This window comes from Erythrolamprus reginae, chromosome 3 (genome assembly GCF_031021105.1).
Source record: "Erythrolamprus reginae isolate rEryReg1 chromosome 3, rEryReg1.hap1, whole genome shotgun sequence".
Lineage (NCBI taxonomy): Eukaryota > Metazoa > Chordata > Lepidosauria > Squamata > Dipsadidae > Erythrolamprus > Erythrolamprus reginae.
The window spans coordinates 18,943,931-18,968,008 of NC_091952.1; the positions used below are offsets into that span (position 1 = coordinate 18,943,931).

At 41.6% G+C, this 24,078-nt stretch overlaps 1 protein-coding gene across 2 annotated transcripts in view; it reads right to left on the bottom strand.

Moving 5' to 3' along the window:
- Positions 1-9,290, bottom strand: part of PCK1 (phosphoenolpyruvate carboxykinase 1) — a 28,217-nt gene extending 18,927 nt beyond the window's left edge. The window contains exons 1-4 of one of the 2 annotated variants that reach the window (XM_070744566.1): positions 9,195-9,290; positions 7,318-7,587; positions 3,631-3,812; positions 48-251 (exon numbers count right to left, since the gene is read on the bottom strand). In XM_070744566.1, coding sequence (XP_070600667.1) covers positions 48-251; positions 3,631-3,812; positions 7,318-7,541 — 610 coding nt within the window. In that variant the 5' untranslated portion in view covers positions 7,542-7,587; positions 9,195-9,290. The remainder of the gene's footprint in view (positions 1-47; positions 252-3,630; positions 3,813-7,317; positions 7,588-9,194) is intronic. The other variant, XM_070744565.1, reaches the window with a different exon arrangement.
- Positions 9,291-24,078: the final 14,788 nt, after the last annotated feature.

Sequence of the window (24,078 nt, forward strand, 5' to 3'; positions counted from 1 at the left end):
GGAAAGCCAGGGTGAACAAAGTACATTTTAACTTAAGAATGGCTTACTTTTTAATGGTAAAGGGCACCCAACCGAATGGAGGCATTTTACAAATTCTCCATCACCCAGAGCCTCTAGGACAGATGTTCCCATACGAGTCATAATTTTCATACTGGCCACCACATAAGGAGAATCAGTCAGCTCGATCCCAAACTTGGATAAAGGAGAACCAATCGGTCCCATGCTGAATGGGATGACATACATGGTACGACCTGCAGAAGAGAAACAGAGGATAGAGTGCAGTAATATTTATTTGTCATACAAATATAGTATTATATTGGAGTGTTACTCCAACACTCCGCAGTCTGCATTGGTTGCCGATCAGTTTCCGGTCACAATTCAAATTGTTGGTCATCACCTATAAAGCCCTTCATGGCACCGGACCAGGGTATCTACAAGACCGCCTTCTGCCACACGAATCCCAGCGACCGGTTAGGTCCCACAGAGTTGGTCTCCTCCGGGTCCCATCAATTAAACAATGTCATTTGGCAGGACCCAGAGGAAGAGCCTTCTCTGTGGCGGCTCCAACCTCTGGAATCAGCTCCCTCCAGAGATTAGAACTGCCCCACCCTCCTTGCGTTTCGTAAACTCCTTAAAACCCACCTCTGTCATCAAGCGTGGGGGAACTGAAACATCTCCCCCTGCCTATGTAGTTTTTTGTGTATGATATGACTGTATGGATGTTTTTATATATTGGTTTTTTTTGTTTTTTAGACTTTTTAAATGTATTATTGTTATTTTAGATTCTAACTATTAGATTTGTCATTATATATTGTTTTTATCATTCCTGTAAGCCGCCCCGAGTCTACGGAGAGGGGCTGCATACAAATCTAATAAATAATAATAATAATAATAATAATAATAATAATAATAATAATAATAATAATAGTATTGTAGTGTGTTTAATATAATATAAGTATAAAGTAGAGATAGAAAAGATAAAAAGACATTAGGACATGAACGGTAGGCACAAAGGTACACTTATGCACACCCCTCTGAACTAAATTATAAATCATTACTAAGTTACTATACTGGTCTTAAGAAAAGCTTGGGCAGCCATTTATCCAAAATTGTATAGCTTGAGCAGGTGGTTGAACTAGAAAATCTCCAAGGTCCCTTTCAACTCTGTTATTCTCCCTATTCAGACAGCTTGCAGTTGGACTGCCATCATTCTGGACTCCCATCATTCTAGAATCCCATTATTCTGAGCCAGCATGTAAGTTCAGGCTCAAAACATTTGGGAGAACCAAGTTAACGAAAGCTGCCCCCCATTCAATACTCTTTTCCTCTGTCTCCAATAAAATTCACATTTATGGGTAAAGATTTCGTTTTGTTTACAAAACTTGGGTACAAATCATTTTAATACTAGCTAACATCTGGCAAAATCATCATGTAAGGGCCAGATTCCAAATTCAGAAGAATTAAAAAACATTGTGCCAGTTAATGGGAGTTGGATTTATTGATTACTACTCTTTAGCCCCATGTTTTACTGCAAATTTATGCCAAATCCCAGCAGTACATCATTAAGCTGTTCCAAGTTTAAGTTTAGAAGATAGGTGTAGATTGCAGTCTCATTCTATCTTTGTGGAAACCGTGGTCTCATTTAAAGAGGTTCAACAGGCAGATATGACAACTTCAAAGTTGGACATATCAATAACACTGGGAAACGTTTATGTTTTGCAGAAGTTCTGGAATATCCCCAAAGGAATGATGTTTGAAAAATACAAGGGAGTGGGCAACTCTCGTGGTGGGCTATCAGGTAAGGAAACGGGAGCTGAACAATGACACTTTATATTGTAACTTTTTTTGTTGAAGATCAGTCTTGGCCATCTCAACCCTTCACTCGAAACAGAATACCCTACAAAAATAGACTAACAATCTGGGTCTAGAAAGCTTAGAACTACAACGCCTAAAACATGATTTAAGTATTGCCCGCAAGATCATATGCTGCAACATCCTACCTGTCAATGACTACTTCAGCTTCAACCGTAACAACACAAGAGCACGCGCACAGATTCAAACTTAATATTAACCGCTACAAACTTGACTGTAAAAAATATGACTTTAACAATCGAGTTGTCGAAGCATGGAACTCATTACCAGACTCAATAGTGTCAACCCCTAACCCCGCAACATTTCTCCCTTAGACTATCCACAATTGACCTCTCCAGGTTCCTAAGAGGTCAGTAAGGGGCGTACATAAGTGCACCAGTGTGCCTTTCGTCCGTTGTCCAATTGAATTTCCTTTATCTCATATATCATATATATTTTCTTCCTTTCATATATCTTCTCCTCTATTTTATATTTTTCTTTATATATATATTACCTCATGTCTATTCTCTTCTCTATATATTGTGTATTGGACAAATAAACAAATAAATTTTAAGAATTAGATGACTGGATTCCAAAACTGTAGTTCAAGAGTTACATACTGCTATCCAGTGAAGGCTACCAAAAATTTTACTACCACCTTGTGGGCATGGCTTATCCAGGACGCCCTGCATTTTCTTTCAACATCTTTCAGTGCAAATTGGGTGCTCTGGGGTGGAGCTCCATTTTCGCCATCGCACTGTGTCGTCCCACCCCCTGCTGTTATCCATCCAAATCCAGATGTGACTTCTAAGTAGACTAGCAAATCTAAAGAGAGCTAGTATTAAATACCTGGCATTATAGGCCCACCCAAACACAACTATAAGTAAACCATCATCTACTGGTTTTCCTGAGGATAAAAATAATTATAATAAAGGTGTCGTTGGCTGTGGTGTTCACACTCATTCCATTATTAACAGAATTTGCTCTTTTTGTTGGGCTTACAAAAACTGCTTCGCCATGGAAAAGTTTAAAAAATGTTTTGTGAATATCTTTGAAGCAATGTTCTTCTATCTGTTCTATGTGAAGCGCTGTGGCGTGCAGTACTGTAGGCTACTTCTAGTCACTGCAGATTACCAGCAGTTTGGCAATTTGAATGTCACCAGGCTCAAGGTTGACTCAGCCTTCCTTCCTTCTAAGGTCAGTAAAATGAGGACCCCGATTGTTGGGGGCTAGAGGTTACTCTGTAAATCACTTAGAGAGGGCTGTAAAACACTGTGAAGTGGTATATAAATCTAAGTGCTCATACTATCTCACCACAAGTAGGAAGCTGCAGTACAGTAGTACCTCTACCTACAAACGCCTCTACTTAAGAACTTTTCTAGATAAGAACCGGGTGTTAAAGATTTGTTTGCCTCTTCTCAAGAACCATTTTCCACTTACAAACCCAAGCCTCCAAAATTGTAACCAGAAAAGTTGGGGAGAAGCCTCTGTGGGGCCTGTTTAGGAATCTCCTGGGAGGAAACAGGGCCGGAAAAGGCTGGGAGAAGCCTCCGTGAGGCCTCTCTAGGAATCTCCTGGGAAGAAACAGGGCCTCCATCCTCCCTGTGGTTTCCCCAGTGCACGTATTATATGCTTTTACATTGATTCCAATGGGGAAAATTGCTTCTTTTTACAAACTTTTCTACTTAAGAACCAGGTCATGGAACAAATTAAGTTCATAAGTAGAGGTACCACTGTATTTTATTTCTAACCATAAATTGTTTTTTTTTGTATCTCTACCTTCCATGCATCCAGGGAATCTGACCCTGAAGGCTTTCTCAAAATCTTCTTCTGACATCCACCGTCCCAGCTGGCTCACTCCGCTTTGGGGGATTGGGATGGTGTCTCGCTGCTCTGAAGTCACAATTACAGTTTTACTTTCAATTCTGGCCACGTCCCTTGGATCGGTGCAGGCTAACCAGCTGTGGAGACGAGAAGCTGAACATTTACACTTGTCATGTGAGCAATAAAAATGACAGAAATCCAATTCAATTTCTCCTTATCTCAAGACAGTCTAGCACCATACAATGCTGGATCGTGAAAGGAATATTATTTATTTAAGTGCAGTCAAACCATTTACTCCCGGGGATGTTTTACTAATGAACATGACTTTATTCTGTACAGAGACATTTCACAAATGAAGCCAAACTCCTGCTAGGTTCTCATGCTATCTTTTTTAAAAACTATTTTTAGGGTGGAGAAGCAGGAAGGAGATTTTTAAAAAGGCAATAATCATTATCTAAAATAGTGTCCTGCATTCCCCATTTCTAATTGGAATGAAAAATAATGGAAGTGCTTCCTTATATTTACTTCCAAATATTAAAACTTCCAGATGCTTTATATTTACTTCCAAACATTAAAACTTTGAGAGGGTTTATATTTATTTCCAAATGTTAAACCTTCCAAAGTTTCTAGAATGGAATTTTCAGACTCCATCATTGTAATATTAGAGAGGAGATTTCAAGATACAGTGTTCCCTCGATTTTCGCGGGTTCGAACTTTACGAATAGCCTATACCATGGTTTTTCAAAAAATATTAATTTTAAAATACTTCACAGGGTTTTTTCTATACCACGGTTTTTCCCGCCCGATGACATCATACGTCATCGCCAAACTAATTATTTTTGCAAATAAATAACAAAAAAAATAATTATTGTTAATAAATTATTATGTTTATAAATATCAGGATCACTAAGTGTCTTATTCAATGGTGAGTACCAGTAATAATGGTGAGTAAATGGTTGTTAAGGGAATGGGAAATGGTAATTTAGGGGGTTAAAGTGTTAAGGGAACGCTTGTGATACTGTCCATAGCCAAAAATGGTGTATTTACTTCCGCATCTCTACTTCGCGGAAATTCGACTTTCGCGGGCGGTCTTGGAACGCATCCCCTGCGAAAATCGAGGAAACACTGTACTTTCGGTCCGGGAGAATCTTTAGGGCAGTGGCCCCAACATTTTGGCCAACAGGGACAAGTTACATGAAGAGAGATTTTTCCATGGTCCAGAATGGACGTGATTTTGTGTGCTGCTTGCATCCCTCGGATGGGGCTACACTTGTCTGCTCTATGCAAAATGGTACCCATAATTCATTAGAAGTTGCTGCCTCATCTTAGACACAATAATGGAAAGAAATGAGAATAAGAGCAGTATTTCCTTGAAGGCAGAAGGTGCATGCAAGTATGTATGTATGTATGTATGTATGTATGTATGCAGGGGTGGGCAGCAGGCAGGACGGGGTGGAATGCAGTTCCACCGGCAGAAATGAAGATGCATGCGCAGCTCCAGCTTATTGGCTGCTGTCACTTCCTGGATTACTGGTCTTGGCTTGGCTCTCCTTTTTTTCCCTGCTGCTGCTGCTGCTGCTGCGTCTGCACTCCTTGCTTTTTTCCTCTTTCCTCCTTCCTGGCCTCGGATGAGGTTCCCTCTCTCCTGCCTGGCTCCACTCCAGCCTCACACGGCCACCTCCCACCTGAGGTGCAAGCAGAAGGTGTGGGTGGAAGCGGCGCTGGCAGCATTTATGCTTCTGGCAGCACCCGTTCGCCTAGCTACCCAGCCTGACCCAGGTGTGTATGTTTTATGTTTCCCTGAAAATAAGACCGTGTCTTATATTTTTTTGAACCCTGAAATAAGCACTTGGCCTTATTGCTGTGCATTCAAAAGCCCAATTGGACTTATCAGGGATTGTCTTATTTGGGGAAAACTGGGTATTATTATTATTATTATTATTAATAATAATAATAATAATAATAATAATAATAATAATAATAATAATATTTATGCGGCTCCTCTCCAAGGACTCTGGGCGGCTTACAACATATTAAAAAAAGGTAGTATATATTGAGATACAGTTAATATTAGATTAAAAGTTACATTTAAAACGTTATATTTAAAAGCTAAAAAAATATCTCTTGCATGTATGCCTTGCATATCTCTAGGTCTATACCTATTAATTCCTTCTGTCCTCCTGATTTTCACATGTTGCTGCTTGCTTAAGGAAACCATTAATCATTCTTATGCTAGTCCCTATATTGATTACTAAAATAATAAATCCAAATTTTATGAAGCATTTTAGGGTTCCATATACTTTAAAGAACAATGTGGCCAAGCTTTAGTAAATTGTTTGATTTAGATCTGCATTTAGGATATCTTATATAAATGAGACAACTAACCTCCAATTAATTATTTAACCACTCATTGTAGGAAAGAGGGTTCTATTATTTGCCAAACTCTGGTAAATCAAAAATTCCATCATTGCAATAAAGTCAAAGATGCAAACTATGCTACTTGGGTCAATTTACATTATTATATGGGTGTGATTGCATAATTTGTGCTAATCGCTAATTGGTATTATTATTGAATGGCATAAAATGCAATTTATGCAATTCTCTAATTTGGAATTTGATCTGTGGCCTGAGAAGTCTGTGGTATCAAGTGCTAACAAATCTAAGTTTCAGTGAACCAGGAAACTAAAGTGGAGATAACCGTTTTATTGGCTTATTCTTCTAGGTTCCAGCTAAATTGTCTGTTTTATTTTGTGTTCTTAATGTGCTGCGTGTGTAATTATAAACTTATAAAATCCCTCCCTAAAGTTTGGAAAAGGGGAGAGCCAGTTTGCACTCCATGTACCAGTTACAAGAAATTTGCTTCATAGTTGCTTCACCAGACCAGATTTAAATCCCGTCCCCACCATGGCTTAAATCATGTTACATTTACTCTGTATACAAAGCTTGAATGCGTTACTTGATTTTATTTCATCTTTTCTGCACAAAGAAGAAAGAACCCAAAAAAATTTAAAAAATCAGAATGAGTGCAAAGTGACAAAGAAAAGTGATGTTTTTTAGAAGAAAACTAATGATTTTGAGAAATATTGCTATTTGAAGTTTTCTCCAGCTGAGACATTCAATAATGAGAAAATCTTTATCTATTGATATTTTGATAGCTACGTAGCCACTAAAAATATGGCACATCCATTAAAGTGTGGCAGTTCTGTATTGGAATAATGTAGAAAAAAGAAAAGGAACTTCGGTTTTTATTCTTTCCTACATTGAACTATCCAGGAAGAACATTACATTAATGATATTTACACACTGGCTACTTATGGACAGTTCCCCATTGTTGAGCTGAATTGCTCTCCATCCTGCATTGATCTAGTCCGGCATGAAATTTGCTGCCCTATAGCTGATCCCTATCTTGTCTCAATTGTCTCTCTTCCTGGTTACTTCTAGATCCCTCCACCAAGTTTTGTACACACTTACAAGGTGTTTTTGGACTATGCTAGAATACGAGATGAGACGCAGAGGAGAGAAAGGTTATTTCAAGCCCATATACCATTGCTAAAAACAAGTTGGAGAAAGCCCTAAGGAAAGGAACGTTATACAGTAGATCATATATTTGGCTTTGCATAGCATACAATAGAGACCCCTTACCAATTTTCATATTTTCTGAGCTTCTTCATCATGCCTTGTTCCACCATGATCTCCAAGATCTTTTTGTTCTCGTCCTCCGAGCCATCACAGATGTGTATGGCCTTTGGTTGACACAGCTTGGCATTGCTTTCAATGAACTTTCTCACATTGGGTGCCAAGCTCTTCAAATCCCCTTGGACCACTTTTGGAGTGGCTTTCATTCGTGCTTGCGCTTGGGGTGGCATTGCCTGTTCTCTACACCTGATGATGATGATGATGAGAATATTTATCCTGTGAGATAAATAGCAAATTATCGAGAGGAAAAAGATTATCGAGAGGAACCGCCTGCTACCGCACGAATCCCAGCAACCGATAAGGTTTAGTTTAGTTTATTTAGATTTGTATGCCGCCCCTCTCCGAAGACTCGGGGCGGCATACAAATCTAAATAAACTAAACTAAGGTCCCACAGAGTTGGCCTTCTCTGGGTCCCATCGACTAAACAATGTCGTCTGGCGGGCCCCAGGGGAAGAGCCTTCTCTGTGGTGGCCCCAGCCCTCTGGAATCAACTCCCCCTGGAGATTAGAACTGCTCCCACCCTCCTTGTCTTTCGTAAACTACTCAAGACCCCCTTATACCGCCAGGCATGGGGGATTTGAGACAACTTTCCCCCAGGCTCCTTATAATTTATGTTTGGTATGTATGTGTTGTCTGGTTTTAATATGATAGGGTTTTAGTTATTTCTTTTAATATTAGATTTGTGCCAGTATAATATTGTGTTTATCATTGTTGTGAGCCGCTCGGAGTCTTCGGAGAGGGGCGGCATACAAATCTAATTATTAATAATAATAATAATAATAATAATAATAATAATAATAATAATTTAATCCATTAAAATGTATAATTATTAGCAAACCAACATTTAGGGTGATAAGAATGGATACTGCCTTCAACTGAGCTGAGTCAAAAGAAAGGTTTTACTATAGTATCTACAACAAAGGTTAAATAACTAAATGTTTGGAAACTATCTCCACCAGTTCATGGTCATTGGCTGAATTGAAACTGATGGGTTCTGGCACAAATCTGAAGAAAACTTATATTAGCAATCTTTACCCATACTAGCAATATCCTACACCGAAAACACTGAAAATAGAAGCCAGAAAAAGAAACACAGGGATTTATTTATTTATTGCCATGGCATTAATATGTTCTACCAGTGCAACCTTTCTCAAAAAAAGAAGCAATTTTTCAGACTAAGCAATACAAGTCATAATCACCCCAAAGAATGCAATCAATTTTTTTGTAATTAAAATATCAAAATGCACGCAGGTGTTATATATTTACCCTTATATATTTACCCTTAGACTATCCACTGTTGACCTCTCCCGATTCCTAAGAGGTCAGTAAGGGGCATGCATAAGTGCACCAGAGTGCCTTCCGTCCCTTGTCCTAATGTTTCTCTTTTACTACTATCATGTATATTTAATTTAATTTTAATTAATTTAATTTAATTTATTCTTTGTCCAATATACAATACATATGGAAGAGAATAGACATTAAGTAATATATATAACGATAGAAAGTAAAAAGAAGAGAAGTAGATGGAAGGGAGAGAATATATATGATATAAGAGATAAGGAGAGAATATATATGATATATATATAGATAAGGAGAGAATATATATGATATATGAGATAAGGAAAGACAATTGTACAGGGGACGATAGGCACATCAGTGCACTTATATATGCCCCTTACTGGCCTCTTAGGAACCTGGAGAGGTCAATTGTGGAGAGTCTAAGGGAGAAGTATTATTATATCTTTGTATATCACCAATACGTACTTGACAAAACAAACAAATAAATAAAAAATAAAATAAAATAAAATATATAAATACTTACTTTACCAGAGTAGTTTCAGTTCTTAGCTTTAGAGAAGATTTAGTTGGTCCTTTCAGGGAGCATGATGCTGCTTTCTGAACTTCTTCCAGGGACCTCTGGTTTCCCTTCCTTAAATACTCTGTCTTGCTTAGTCCATCCCACTACTCAAGGTAAAGGGGGCTTGTCTCTTAAATCACCCCACAGAAAGGTTCTTCTGACATCTTGCCAAGGATGGATATCATCCAACCAACAGGTAGTCACAATTTAACTGTTATCATTTAACTGGCTCAATTAATGAGTGTTTGGAGTAGATGCTGTTCAGACCTCCTATCTTCTCAGTGGTAAGTTCCGCTTATGAAATGCCTTGGCTTGACCAACCTTTGGCCCAGTTCTGATTGGAGGGAGGGAGGGGGGGAACCTGTCGTCATTTCTCAGTAGAAGTGAAAGGCTGAGCACACGCTGCAGATGGTTGCAGCAGCCGAGGCTGAAGGCAATCGCCTGTAGTATTTAGAAAAGCAGGTTTTGACGTCACAGTAACTGCCTGTTGGCTGTGAATTGGAGGCTTGCCCTGGGTGTGTTTTCTACCCTTTGGATTCTCCCTAGGAGGCGAAGAAAGGAGGAGGACTAAATAGCAATTCAAGAACAGCCAAGACAACGTTTGCATTCTGTTCACATCTCCCGGTTCCCATATTCCGGATGAATGGAAATATTTTTAATTTGGCTTGGAAGAAAAGGTTCAGGGGGGGCATTGCTTTGGATACTTCTTTCCTTTCTCAGGATACCAAGCTACTCCGTCATCTTGTAGTCTAGATCTCAGTATCTCAGTACATTCAATGGTCTTCTTCAGGTCCCGTCAACTAAACAATGTCGTCTGGCGGGACCCAGGGGAAAAGCCTTGTCGGTGGCGGCCCCAACCCTCTGGAACCAGCTCCCCCCGGAGATCAGAATTGCCCCCACCCTCCTTGCCTTTTGTAAGCTCCTCAAAACCCACCTCTGTCATCAGGCATGGGGGAACTGAACTACCCTTTTCCCACTAGGCCTATACAATTTATGCATGGTATGTTTGTGTGTATGTTTGGTTTTAATAAGGGTTTTTTTTTAATTATTTTAAACATTAGATTTGTTACATGCTGTTTATTACTGTTGTTAGCCGCCCCGAGTCTATGGAGAGGGGCGGCATACAAATCTAAGAAATAAATAAATAAATTTCTTTCCTTTTCTGTTTTTTTTTTTTTTCAAAAGTAGGGCCAATCATTCATTTCTAGGAAAAATGGCCCCAAATATTTTCCTATCTGAGGTTGGAAAATTCTCCTGGCAATTTTAATTCCAATTTTTGATTCACCTAGCCCTACTTTTCTCATGATGTACTCTGCATATAGGTTAAATAGGCATAGATAATATATATATAGCCTTGCTGGACTCCTTTCCCAATTTTGAACCAAAAATAAACCCACTAGATGTGGTCAAATTGTCAAGATGGCAGCCAAAATGGGGTGCCTGAAGCACCATTTGTGGGGTTTTTTACATGGATTGCACGGGTGGGCATGTTGATCGTCTCCTATGAATATCCCTGCTGGAATATTCCCTCTATCTTCATGGTAGCCTAGATAAAAATTAGACTAAAAAAAAAAGAGACATGGGTGGATGAAAGAAACTCCGGAGACAGAATCTAATGGAGCAGTGATGCACTCAACTGAAACACGACTTTTTTCACATCATCCTTAACCAGATACTGTATTTTTCATACCATAAGATGCACTGTTGTATAAAACACATCAAAATTTAGAAGAGCTACTGTAAGTAGGGGAGGGAGCTTTTGTCCTACCCAGCCCCCCACAAGCACTGTGCAAATCTCCCAAACGCTGTACACACTCTGTTTTAGTGAAAATTATATCTATCCATCCATCCACTCACTCACTCACTCACTCACTCATTTCTAGGCCGCCCTTCTCCAGGGGACTCCGGGCAGCTTACAGAATACAAAGAATACAAAATAGAAAGTTATAAAATCCAACTATAAAAGCTAATTCTGGCATCGGACCAGAATATCTCTGGGACCGCTTTCTGACGCACGAATCCCAGTGACCAGTTAGGTCCCACAGAGTCGGCCTTCTCTGGGTCCCGTCAACTAAACAATGTCATTTGGCGGGGCCCAGGGGAAGAGTCTTCTCTGTGGTGGCCCTGGCCCTCTGGAACCAATTCCCCCCAGAGATCAGAATTGCCCCCACCCTCCTCGCCTTTCGTAAACTCCTTAAAACCCACTTCTGTCGTCAGGCATGGGGGAATTGAGATATACCTTCCTCCTAGGCCTATACAATTTATGCATGGTATGTTTGTGTGTATGCTTGGTTTTTAATAAGGGCTTTTAATAATTTAAATATTAGATTTGTTTTTATGCTGTTTCTTTTTATTGTTGTTAGCCGCCCCGAGTCTACGGAGAGGGGCGGCATGCAAATCTAATAAATGAATGAATGAATGAATGAATGAATGAATGCATGAATGAATGAACAAATAAATAAATAAACTTCAAGATCCAAACATTTAAAACCTAAACTTAAAAACCCAAAACATGGGCCATTTTTGCCCGTTTTTTGCCAAAATGGGGGTGGTTTTGCCCTCCTCTAGCCCCCAGGAACATTCTGCAGAACTCCAAACCCTGTTTTCACATGAGGAGGGGCCTTGGAAGGCCAAAAATGGTTTTATTCAGTGTATAAGACTCACCACCCTCTTTTGGGGAGGGAGGTGCGACTTATATTCTGAAAAATACGGTATGTCCTGTGTTCCATAATTGGTGTGTGACAGCACTCACAATAAGGATCAACATCTACAAGACAGCGGCAGTGGCTGTGTAATTAAAGTCCTGCCTTTCTTTTTATCTAAACTTCATCCTGGCTTTTTTATATATATATAAAATAGTTTATTAATGTATTGAAAAAAAGAAAAGGGGGAGTGGGGATACAGAAAATGAAAGGGATAAAAAGTGAAAAACATGATTCGAAATAACATAGATAACATATATAACTTATTGTATATCAATTCCTGGCTTTTTTAACCACCCCTTCCCAATGCCCCAATCAAAAGTATCTTGAAAATAAAGTTGGAGACACAAGAACAACCTTTTTTTACAGGGGGAGGAAATGTAATATAGTACAGACGGTACTGAAATTTGTACCAAAGATTTCATTATAATATTAGCAAAGCCGATGATAAGGGTTGAAACGTAGGCCTGTCTTAACTGTGTTGAAAATGTTTTACTTGAAGCAATACACTCCCCCAAAGAGAGGCCAAAGTATAGAAGTTCAGCAAGTGCAGAATGAATAGAAAGATAACTGTGTCACTGCCTCAGCTGAATTGCATAACTGAGTGCCTGAAGCCTTGTATTTAGAATAGTCTTAAAAGAATTTTGATTCATAAAAATTAAATGCAATAATGGAGCAAGGAAAAGAAATGAAACTAAATGATGAGGGATTATCTCACCCTTATAGAAAGATTACTATATTTGAGACTTTTTTAAAGTAGAGAAGCTAATAAAAAGAGAAGTGACAGGAAGGGATCGAATAATGCAAAAGGCTCACATGTTTCCCTTGTTTCTTCTTATATATTAGAATTTGTCCAATGAGTTTGAACTTGTGGACAATTCATCGTCAAAGTTAAAGTGCAGAATTGGACTAACACGGTGCAAAGCTAAACTAAAGAACTTCCAACAAGAAATGGGGTGAAGGCCACCAAAATGGCTTTAGAAGAGACTTCATCAACTCTTGGAAACAGGTTATCATCATCTGCTAGATATGGTGACCTCTAGGATCAGAGGCAACATACCTCTTGAGTACATCCCTTGATGGACAATAACAGAAGCTGGACTAAAGCAGCTTTAACCTGATCTCCTTTATGCTCTGTCAATAACTCAGTAACCAACAGTTGAGCAACTAATTGTGTCAATAAACGACATATGCTCAATTCCACATGAATATTGAATGGCAGGGGTAGGCAATAAGAGATAAGCACATTCAGGGTCCCCAAATCCATTTTGACTACTTACTAGTCGAAAATGGACCTTCAATGAGCTGCATGGCCAATGAAAGATACTATTTCCTATAGCGGTGATGGCAAACCTTTTTTTCCTCAAGTGCCGAAAGCACGCATGCATGTGCTATTGTGCCTGCGCAAGTGTCCACACCCTAATTCAATGTATGGGGATGGCGAAATGCCCCCCTGCCCTCCCTCAAGAGGCCCTGTGGAGGCCTGATACAGCCCATTTCCCAAACTCTGGTGGGCCTGGTAGGCCTGTTTTTCACCCTCTACAGGCTTCAGAGGCAAAAATGCCCTCCCCCATCCCCCTGGGGACTCTCAGGAAGCCAAAAATGACCTCCCAGTGCCTCCGGCAAACCTTTTTTTATAAATAAATTTAATAGCCAGTCATCAGCACCCTGATCTATCTATCTGTCTATCTATCTATCTATCTATCTATCTATCTATCTATCTATCTATCTATCTATCTATCTATCTACCTACCTACCTACCTACCTACCTATCTATCTATTTAATTTGACTTCTATGCAGTCCAATCCCGAAGGACTCAGAGTGGCTTACAACAGGTATAAAATTACAAATAACAGCAACAATAAAAAGAAATCAAGAAAAAAAAAAGAACTAATATCTAAAATCCTAATTAAAACTAAAGACAATTCAACAACATACATACTAGTCGTTCATACCAACTCAGACACATGGACAAGCTAGCGGTTGATTTAGGTCCCCCAGGCCTGCCGGCATAGCCAGGTCTTCGTGGCCTTATGGAAAACCAGCCAGGTGGACCTCGGGGGGGGGGGAGTTGGTTCCATAAAGTCGGGGCAGCAACAAAGAAGGCCCTGACAACCTGCAATGTTTAGCTGACGGGATCTGGAGGAGGCCGACTCTATGTGCTCTAATTGATCTCTGGGAGGTATGTGGCAGGAGACAGTCCCGTAAATATACATCTAAGGAGCTACACACAATGGCTCCATATAAGTACCACACACAGAAAAGTCCAAAGCACCTTGAGGATGAGGTCTTGCATGAGTCTGAAAGTTCCAAAGGCAGAACCTCTGGTTTTGACCAAATTGGATCCTGTAAGTCATTAAAGGTTTGCTTAATAAATCTTGCTAAAAGAATTGAAATTAGGGTTTCCCCAATCCTAGTTTGTCTGAAAAACAAATTTGTTTTTCAGAAGCCTAAAACATTTGTCTTCTCTTGAGTTCATCCATTGATCCATCTGGCTTTCGACAACAATTAGCGGGATCTTTCTGGAACTGGTGACTTTTTCCAGGCCTATTCGATGAAGTTGGCTTTTTTGCATGCAAAGCATGTACTCCAGCATTGACCTACATACAAAGGCTTCTTTTCCTGGAATTTAAATTGCTGTATTACTGAGCTGGATAAATCCATTAGATTGCTGAAGATCAGGAAAAAAATAAAAAGAATTCTATCCTCATGCATATCACAGGTTGATCCAAAGTTATGGTCAAAGCAAAGGGGCGGCATACAAATTTATAATAATAATAATAATAATAATAATAATAATAGTAGTAGTAGTAGTAATAATAATAATAATAATAATAATAATAATTGTTGTGGTTAGCTCTGGCCCAGCTCCTGCCCCAAGGAATGTGGAGGTGGATGTGGGGGAGACATCCACATGCCACAGGCCTGTTTTGCTCCCAGTAGAATCTCCCAATGAAGTTTCCTCTGACCAAGGAAGCGTGAGTGACAGGGAAGAGGGGAGTTTGGCAGACAGCCCAGGAGGAGATGAGTCATCTGTATCATCCCTGGATTTTGAACAAGGATTAATGACACATCCACGCATGTGTAGAGTGATGCATAGGAGACAACAACTGAAGGATTGTTACAAGAGAAAATGAGGCCACCTGTGGTTGGGTGGGCCTGTGGCTGGGTGCTGTAATTAGTGCTACAGATAAAAGTGCAGCCTGGTGTTTTAGCCTCATGGCAGTTTATCGGATTCATTGTTTCGTCAAGATCGTGGTTTTGCTGTTCAGGATTGTGTGTGTGGACTCTCTGGACTTTAGAATTGGACTCAATTTCCCAGTTATTCGGTGAGCAATTGGACTGCATTTAACCTGTGCCTTGTGTGTACCAGAAAATCCCTTTGACATTTAAAAAGGGAGCTGTTTCTGTTTTTCTGTTTATAAAAACTTTTGGGTTTTCCTTTTATCGTGTGGTGTGGGTCTTCCTGGACTAATTACCCTGTAATTATGGTCGGTTGAAACACGCTGGAATAACAAATAATAATAATATTTAAAATGTAGTTTCAATTCAAATCAAGCTACATATATTTATGTCTATTGTTTAAAAAAAATGTGAAATTGCTTTAGATCTGCTTGAAAAGAAGTTCAGTTTTCTCAGTTGTATTTTGGCATCATCAAAAGTGAAGGTTTCATGATATCAGCCATTTTATTTTTAGGGGATTTTTTCTCTTCATTCATTCTCCACACTGAGCTGATACGACTTTATTTTGTAGCTTTACTCAAAGCTCTCTTTCCTGGATAGTTACAATAAACTCTGATCTCATAGCATATATCTTATCTTTAATGCTAGCCTTGTGTTAAAACCTTACCTTATGTTAAGTTTGTACAGGGCTACCATGTCAATGCTTGAGAAAATGTGGAGATAGTTTAAAGGCAGCAAAAGGTTTCAAGAAGTCTTAAATTTTTAACAACTAAAGATGGGCTTGTAACAGCTGGCGGGCAGGGCGATACTATCTTCTACCTGCTGAAATGGTTTCTTCCTGATTATTGATCACCAAAGTTAATTTGATAATGGATTGAGACTTTGCTTATTACATAAAAAAACACTGTACCTTCTGATATTCAACAGCTATCACTCTTGGAACTCAGCATAATATTTCTACACATTTATTTGGTGTGTACAGTGATCCCCCGTTCCAGGACCCCTAGCAATGATCGTGTTTTAGCGAAGTAGCGCTGCGGAAGTAAAAACACCATCTGCGCATGCGAGGAGCCGAAGATTGGGGGCCGCGCGGCTGTTTTAAAACGTCGCCGCCGGCATGGGGGGCTTGCCTGCACCCCCCGGACCCCCAACCCGGGTTTGGGGGGCTGCTAGGAAGCCCCCCATGCCGGCGGCGACGTTTTAAAACAGCTGTGCGGCTTCCCAACTGAGTCCCGAAGACAAACGTCAAAGGCGAACTTCCGCGTTTGTCTTCGGGACTCATTGGAAAGCCGCGCGGCTGTTTTAAAATGTCGCCACCGGCATGGGGGGCTTGCCAGCACCCCCCCGAACCCGGGTGGCAGGGCGAGCAGCGAGCGAACAGCGGGTGGCCGGGTGAAGGGCGGGCGAGCGGTGAACGGCGGGCGAGTGGGTGCTGGGGGGGCTTCTCGCCCTCCCGCCAGCAAGAGGGGGAGCGAACGGCGTGGGCGGGCGAAGGGCGGGCGAGCGGCGGGCGCGCGGGCAGGCAGGCGGCGGACAAGCCGTTCGCTGGCGCCGCTCGCTCGCGCTTCCCAGCTGAGTCCTGAAGCCATTTCGCTTCAGGACTCAGCTGGGAAGCGGCGAGAATGAACGGCGTGGGCGGGCGAAGGGCGGGCGAGCGGCAGCGAGGAGTTTGCGTGGGCGGTGGGGAAACTCCTCGCTGATGCCCGCCGCTCGCCCTCCCGCCAGCAAGAGGGGGAAGACCTAGGGAAGCCGCCCAGCAGCTGATCTGCCCGGCGCCATCTACGCATGCGTGCCCATAGAAAAAAGGGCGCGCATGCGCAGATGGTGTTTTTACTTCCGGGTTGCAAAATCGCCATATAGCCATTTCGCAATGATCGGGATCGCAATACCCGGGGGATCACTGTATATGCATTCTTGTGTGCGTATATGCACACACCGTGGCTCTGTGAGTTAATACAGAAGAAAGGAATGACAGACTAAATAATTTGTCTATGAGCCGTGGTGGCGCAGTGGTTAGAGCACAGTACTGCAGGTTACTTCTGCTGATTACCGGCTGCCAGCAGTTTGGCTGATCAAATCTCACCAGATTCAAGGTTGACTCAGCCTTCCAATTTTCCAAGGTCGGCAGTGGTGGGTTTAATTTACCTGTGTTACCAGTTCGGGAATAGGAGGCCTTGTTGTGACACTTATGAGCATGTGCAGAACTTTTGTGATAACATCTGCTTTTACCTGTTCGCCTAAACTGGAGTGAAACGGTAGAAACCCACCACTGAAGGTCATTAAAATGAGGACCCAGATTGTTGGGGACAATATGCTGACTTGGTAAACCACTTAGGGAGCGTCTGTAAAGCCCTCTGAAGCGGTATATAAGTCTAAGTGTTATTGCTATTGCTACTGAATATTGATTACAGGATATTTACTACTATACTGATGAAATGTATAAAGAAATGCATTCCTGGATTGACCCAAGGCGATCAGACAGGCTATATTCCACAGAAGAGGATATTAGACAATAAATTTATCATAAATGCATCAGAATATATCCAAATGAAAACAAAAAAGGCAGCAGCAATAATTTTAGATGCAGAAAAAGCTTTTGACAACTTGGAAGTGTTGTTTTTCCCCAGAGGTTCTAAATAAAATGAATCCCAGAGAAGAATTTAAAACTCGGGATAGAGGTTATATACAGTATCAACAATAAAAAGAAAATGCTATAACGAATGGAACCTTTTCTACACATTTTTTTCAATAAACAAAGGAACAAGGCACGGATATCTATCCTCTTTCTCCTTTACTATGTGTAATTTCAAACTCCTAGCAAACATATTCTGAAAAGGTAAACAAATAAGTGGGATTATATAGAGAATATAAAATGAAGTTTCAGGCAGATGATAGGGTCAGTGAACCCTAGGTTAGTGAGAATTATTCTGTATGACTATATTCAATAAAAGATGTACAGTGGTACCTCTACATATGAACTTAATTCATTCTGTAACCAGGTTCTTAAGTAGAAAAGTTTGTAAGAAGAAGCAATTTTTCCCATAGGAATCAATGTAAAAGCAAATAATGTGTGCAATTGGGGAAACCACAGGGAGGGTGGAGGCCCTGTTTCCTCCTAGAGAGGCTTCTCCCTGCCTTTTCCAGCCCTGTTTCCTCCCAGGAGATTCCTAGAGAGGTCCCACAGAGGCTTCTCCCTGCCTTTTCCGGCCGTTTCCTCCCAGGAGATTCCTAGAGAGGCTCCATGGAGACTTCTCCCCGCCTTTTCTAGCCCTGTTTCCTTCCAGGAGATTCCTAGAGAGGCCCCACAGAGGCTTCTCCCCGCCTTTTCCGGCCCTGTTTCCTCCCAGGAGATTCCTAGAGAGGCCCCACAGAGGCTTCTCCCTGCCTTTTCCGGCCCTGTTTCCTCCCAGGAGATTCCTAGAGAGGCTCCACGGAGACTTCTCCCCGCCTTTTCCAGCCCTGTTTCCTCCCAGGAGATTCCTAGAGAGGCCCCACAGAGGCTTCTCCCCGCCTTTTCCGGCCCTGTTTCCTCCCAGGAGATTCCTAGAGAGGCCCCACAGAGGCTTCTCCCCGCTTTTCCGGCCCTGTTTCCTCCCAGGAGATTCCTAGAGATGCCCCACAGAGGCTTCTCCCCGCCTTTTCCGGCCCTGTTTCCTCCCAGGAGATTCCTAGAGAGGCCGCACAGAGGCTTCTCCCCGCCTTTTTCGCCCCTGCTTCCTCCCAGGAAATTCCTAGAGAGGCCCCACGGAGGCTTCTCCCTGGCTTTTCTGGCCCTATTTCCTCCCAGGAGATTCCTAGAGAGGCCCCACAGAGGCTTCTCCCTGCCTTTTCCGGCCCTGTTTCCTCCCAGGAGATTCCTAGAGATGCCCCACAGAGGCTTCTCCCCGCCTTTTCCGGCCCTGTTTCCTCCCAGGAGATTCCTAGAGAGGCCCCACAGAGGCTTCTCCCCGCCTTTTTCGCCCCTGCTTCCTCCCAGGAAATTCCTAGAGAGGCCCCACGGAGGCTTCTCCCTGGCTTTTCTGGCCCTATTTCCTCCCAGGAGATTCCTAGAGAGGCCCCACAGAGGCTTCTCTCTGCCTTTTCCGGTTACAGTTTCGGAGGCTCGGGTTTGTGAGTGGAAAATGGTTCCTGAGAAGAGGCAAAAAAATCTTGAACACCCGGTTCTTATCTAGAAAAGTTTGTAAGTAGAGACGTTGTTAGGTAGAGGTACCACTGTATAGTGAAAAAGAATGGTTGCTGGTTGAGATCTACTGCGAAAGGACAATAAACTACATAATTGATTTTGGTCAACCTTATTTAGAAGACATTCTCTGGTTTGTTCAAAGATAGTGGTTTACCCGTTGGGCCCGTTTCTATAGTTAAAGCTGGTCTCTGATTAATTTAGCAGTGTTCATCAATGTCAGTGAACAGAAGGAAAAGGGAGGCTTTGTGGAGAAGATATAAAATGCCAATGGGAATTGCAGCAAGGGAGAGAGAAACAGCTTTGAGGTGGAACCACTCAGAAATAGAGGCAAAGGTTTTACAAATGGTGTCAGTTTTGTAATTGCTGCCTCTAGATAGAACATGGGCTAATGGAAAACCACTATTGCACTATATATGCTTTCACAAACACCAGATTACTCATAGGTTAAGAATGCTGTAGAAATACTGTGAAAAGAATGGTATCGGGGCTCACCATAGTTGTTCAATGGGTGCAGTGATGCCAAATATAGTGTTTTTCAAGCTTGTGCAATTCAACTTCCAGAACTCTTCAGTCAACATTGCCCTAAAGCAGTCAAGGCGAACCTTTTTTTGTTTGCATGCCAATGGGGGGCAGCAGGGGGGTCACGCACATGCCTGCCTACACCTACCACACCCACGCATGTGCATATGAACCTCTGGCACATGATTGTATGCTTGTTTTTTGCTATCCCCAGGCTTCAGAGCCTTTGTAGGAGCCCAGGGAGGGCGAAAACAGCCTCCCCCACCCCCCAAGAGGTCCGCTGGAGGGTGGAAACGGCCCATTTCCCAACTTCCGGAAGTTGGCAAACAGGCCATTTCCAGCCACCAGAGGGCCTCTAGGTGAATGTGGAAGGCCATTTCCGCCCTCCCCAGGCTCCTAGAAAGGCTCTGGAGCTTGGGGAGGGCGAAAAATGGGCCTTCCTCACCTCCTCCAAAGGCTGGAAACCGCCTGTTTCCCAATTCTCAGTGGGCCAAGAAGGCCCAAAAATCAGTTGGCTGGCACACACATGCACTGGAGCTGAGCTGGCGTGCCCACTGATATGGCTCCATGTCCCACTTGTGGTACACGTGCCATAGGTTCACCATCGCTGCCCTAAAGACAATGGAGCAGGGCTGTAGCAGTAAATATTCTTTCAGATTAGTCAAGCCTAGAATTTGAAAGTTCCCTGCAAATATTAATGCTGGCTTAAGGGGCCACAACAACATACGAATAGCAATTTGGAATTACAGGTAGTCCTCGACTTACAAAATTTAATTTAATAATTTAATTTAATTTAATAATTTAATTTAATTTAATTTAATTTAATTTAATTTAATTTAATTTAATTTAATTTAATTTAATTTAACTTAACTTAACTTAACTTAACTTAACTTAACTTAACTTAATTTAATTTAATTTAATTTAATTTAATGACGCCCAATCCCTTGGGACTCAGAGTGGCTTACAACAATCAAAGGTACAACAATACAATAAGTCAAACAGAAAACAATAAAGCTTTATGGATGATCGATATTCTGCTCATGTTGTAGGATGCCCTCCTTCTCCTAGCAACCTTCAAAACACAGAGTCCAAATGTTCTCCAGAAGATCCATTGGCTCTACCAGGGCAGAACGCTGGTGGGACAAAATGACAATGCTAGAAGAGAAGAAATCCATTGCCCTGGCGAGCAAATGCAATTGAATGCAATCTGGAGGAGGAATAACACCACGATATTAGATTGCTTCATAGTGGTGGAAAGTGTTCTCGGTTTTGTAGGACATTCCCAACAGCCATTTCTACACCTACAAATTTTGCAACATTCCTGTTATGTCAATAACTCACGGCAAACTCTCTATAATTGCTGGCTGAAGCAGGGAAGTGCAGCTTTCTAACAAATGACTATGTAAGATTGAGGTGTCAAAATGTGCTCTAGAGCAGAGGTACTCAAACATTTCCAGGCTGCAGAACCTGTTAGTTTTTTTAAAAAATCCCAGAATCTGAGATTCATAAACACATAGAAGATTTACAGCAGAAAAAGACGTCATGGTCCATCTAGTCTGCCCTTATACTATTTCCTGTATTTTATCTTATGATGGATATATGTTTATCGCAGGCATGTTCAAATTCAGTTACTGTGGATTTACCAACTGTGTCTGCTGGAGGTTTGTTCCAAGCATCTACTACTCTTTCAGTAAAATAATATTTTCTCATGTTGCTTTTGATCTTTCCCCCAACTAACTTCAGATTGTGTCCCCTTGTTCTTGTGTTCACTTTCCTATTAGAAACACTTCTCTCCTGAACCTTATTTAACTCTTTAACATATTTAAATGTTTCAATCTTGTCCTCCCTTTTCATTCTGTCCTCCAGACTATACAGATTGAGTTCATTAAGTCTTTCCTGTTAAGTTTTATGCTTGAGACCTTCCACCATTTTTGTAGCCCGTCTTTGGGCCCGTTCAATTTTGTCAATACCTTTTTGTAGGTGAGGTCTCCAGAACTGAACACAGTATTCCAAATGTGGTCTCACCAGCGCTCCATAAAGCGGGATCACAATCCCCCTCTTCCTGCTTGTTATATCTCTAGCTATGCAGCCAAGCATTCTACTTGCTTTCCTTACCGTCTGACCGCACGGTTCACCCATTTTGAGACTGTCAGAAATCACTACCCCTAAATCCTTCTCTTCTGAAGTTTTTGCTAACAGAACTGCCAATACAATACAGTGGTACCTCATGATACGAACCCCTCATCTTACGAACAATCCGAGATACGAACCCGGGGTACAGAAAATTTTTGCCTCTTCTTACGAACTTTTTCCTTCTTATGAACCCGCCGCCGCATGCCGAACCTGGAAGTTCGGCAAAAGTTCAGGTTCGGGAGGCCGCTGAGAAGCCCCGCCGCCCAGCTGTCACCTTTTAAAACAGCTGGGGGGGCTTCTCAGCATCCTCCTGAACCCGAACGCCAAACCCAAACTTTCAGGTTCGGCATTTGGGAGGCCGCTGAGAAACCCCCCGGTTGTTTTAAAAGGTGACAGCTGGGCGGCGGGGCTTCTCGGTGGCCTCCCGAATGCTGAACCCGGAAGTTTGGGTTTCGCGTTCGGGTTCAGGAGGACGCTGAGAAGCCCCCCAGCTGTTTCAAAAGGTGACAGCTGGGCGACGGCGGGTTTTTTGCTCTTTTTTTTTTTCATTGCACGGATTAATTGATTTTACATTGTTTCCTATGGGAAACAATTTTTCATCTTACAAACTTTTCGTCTTACGAACCTCCCCGGGAACCAATTAGGTTCGTAAGACGAGGTATTACTGTACTCGAATTCAAGATGCAAAAGTTATAGTGACTGAAAATTGGCTCTGCTCAAATCCCCCCATCCCTTTTGTTAGTCTTTCACAAAAACCACCACAAATTCCCACCGAATCCAGGGTGTGCCACAGCCTTGACTTCTGTCCCAGAATACACAGTGAGATGATCCTTGATTGGGAATACAATATTATTTTACCTTCCTGTTGTCACCACTGGGGGCAAGGTTTAAGTGGCCGTATTTACAAAGCAGGAAGGATATTATAAAAAGATCTGGTTATAAACAAGGTAGCAGCACCCGCCCATTCATTTACGACTCGTGAAGATGTGCAAATTTTCAGCCTTATCTTTTAAAGCATCGAGACCCATTAAGATTTCTGCAAGCTTCAGCTGCTGTGGAGTTCACCTTTCCACTGGCATGCCTGAAAATCAACACGTAGCGATACGGGTTTGTTTGCTCTGTTCTTTGCAGAGAAAACCTATGCAGGGATCCATAGTGAATGTACAGTGTTCCCTCGATTTTCGCGGGTTCAAACTTCGCAAATAGCCTATACCACGTTTTTTCAAAAAAATATTAATTAAAAAATACTTCACGGTTTTTTTCCTATACCACGGTTTTTCCCACCCGATGACATCATATGTCATCGCCAAACTAATAATTTTTTGCAAATAAATAACAAAAAATAATAATTATTGTTAATAAATAATTATGTTTATAAATATCAGGATCACTAAGTGTCTTAGTGAGTACCAGTAACAATGGTGAGTAAATGGTTGTTAAGGGAATGGGAATTTGGGGGTTTAAAGTGTTAAGGGAAGGCTTGTGATACTGTCCATAGCCAAAAATGGTGTATTTACTTCCGCATCTCTACTTCGCGGAAATTCGACTTTCGCGGGCAGTCTCGGAACGTATCCCGCGCGGAAATTGAGGGAACACTGTAGTTGCACATCCCAATAAATGCCACAAGAGACAATTCTGTGCACTTTGAAGTGAAGTTCCAACGATGAAGAAAACAACTTCTTTAGAAACATAGAAACATAGAAGACTGATGGCAGAAAAAGACGTCATGGTCTATCTCGTCTGCCCTTATACTATTTTCTGTATTTTATCTTAGGATGGATATATGTTTATCCCAGGCATGTTTAAATTCAGTTACTGTGGATTTATCTACCACGTCTGCTGGAAGTTTGTTCCAAGGATCTACTACTCTTTCAGTAAAATAATATTTTCTCATGTTGCTTTTGATCTTTCCCCCAACTAACTTCAGATTGTGTCCCCTTGTTCTTGTGTTCACTTTCCTATTAAAAACACTTCACTCCTGGATCTTATTTAACCCTTTCACATATTTAAATGTTTCGATCATGTCCACCCTTTTCCTTCTGTCCTCCAGACTATACAGATTGAGTTCATGAAGTCTTTCCTGATACGTTTTATGCTTAAGACCTTCCACCATTCTTGTAGCCCGTC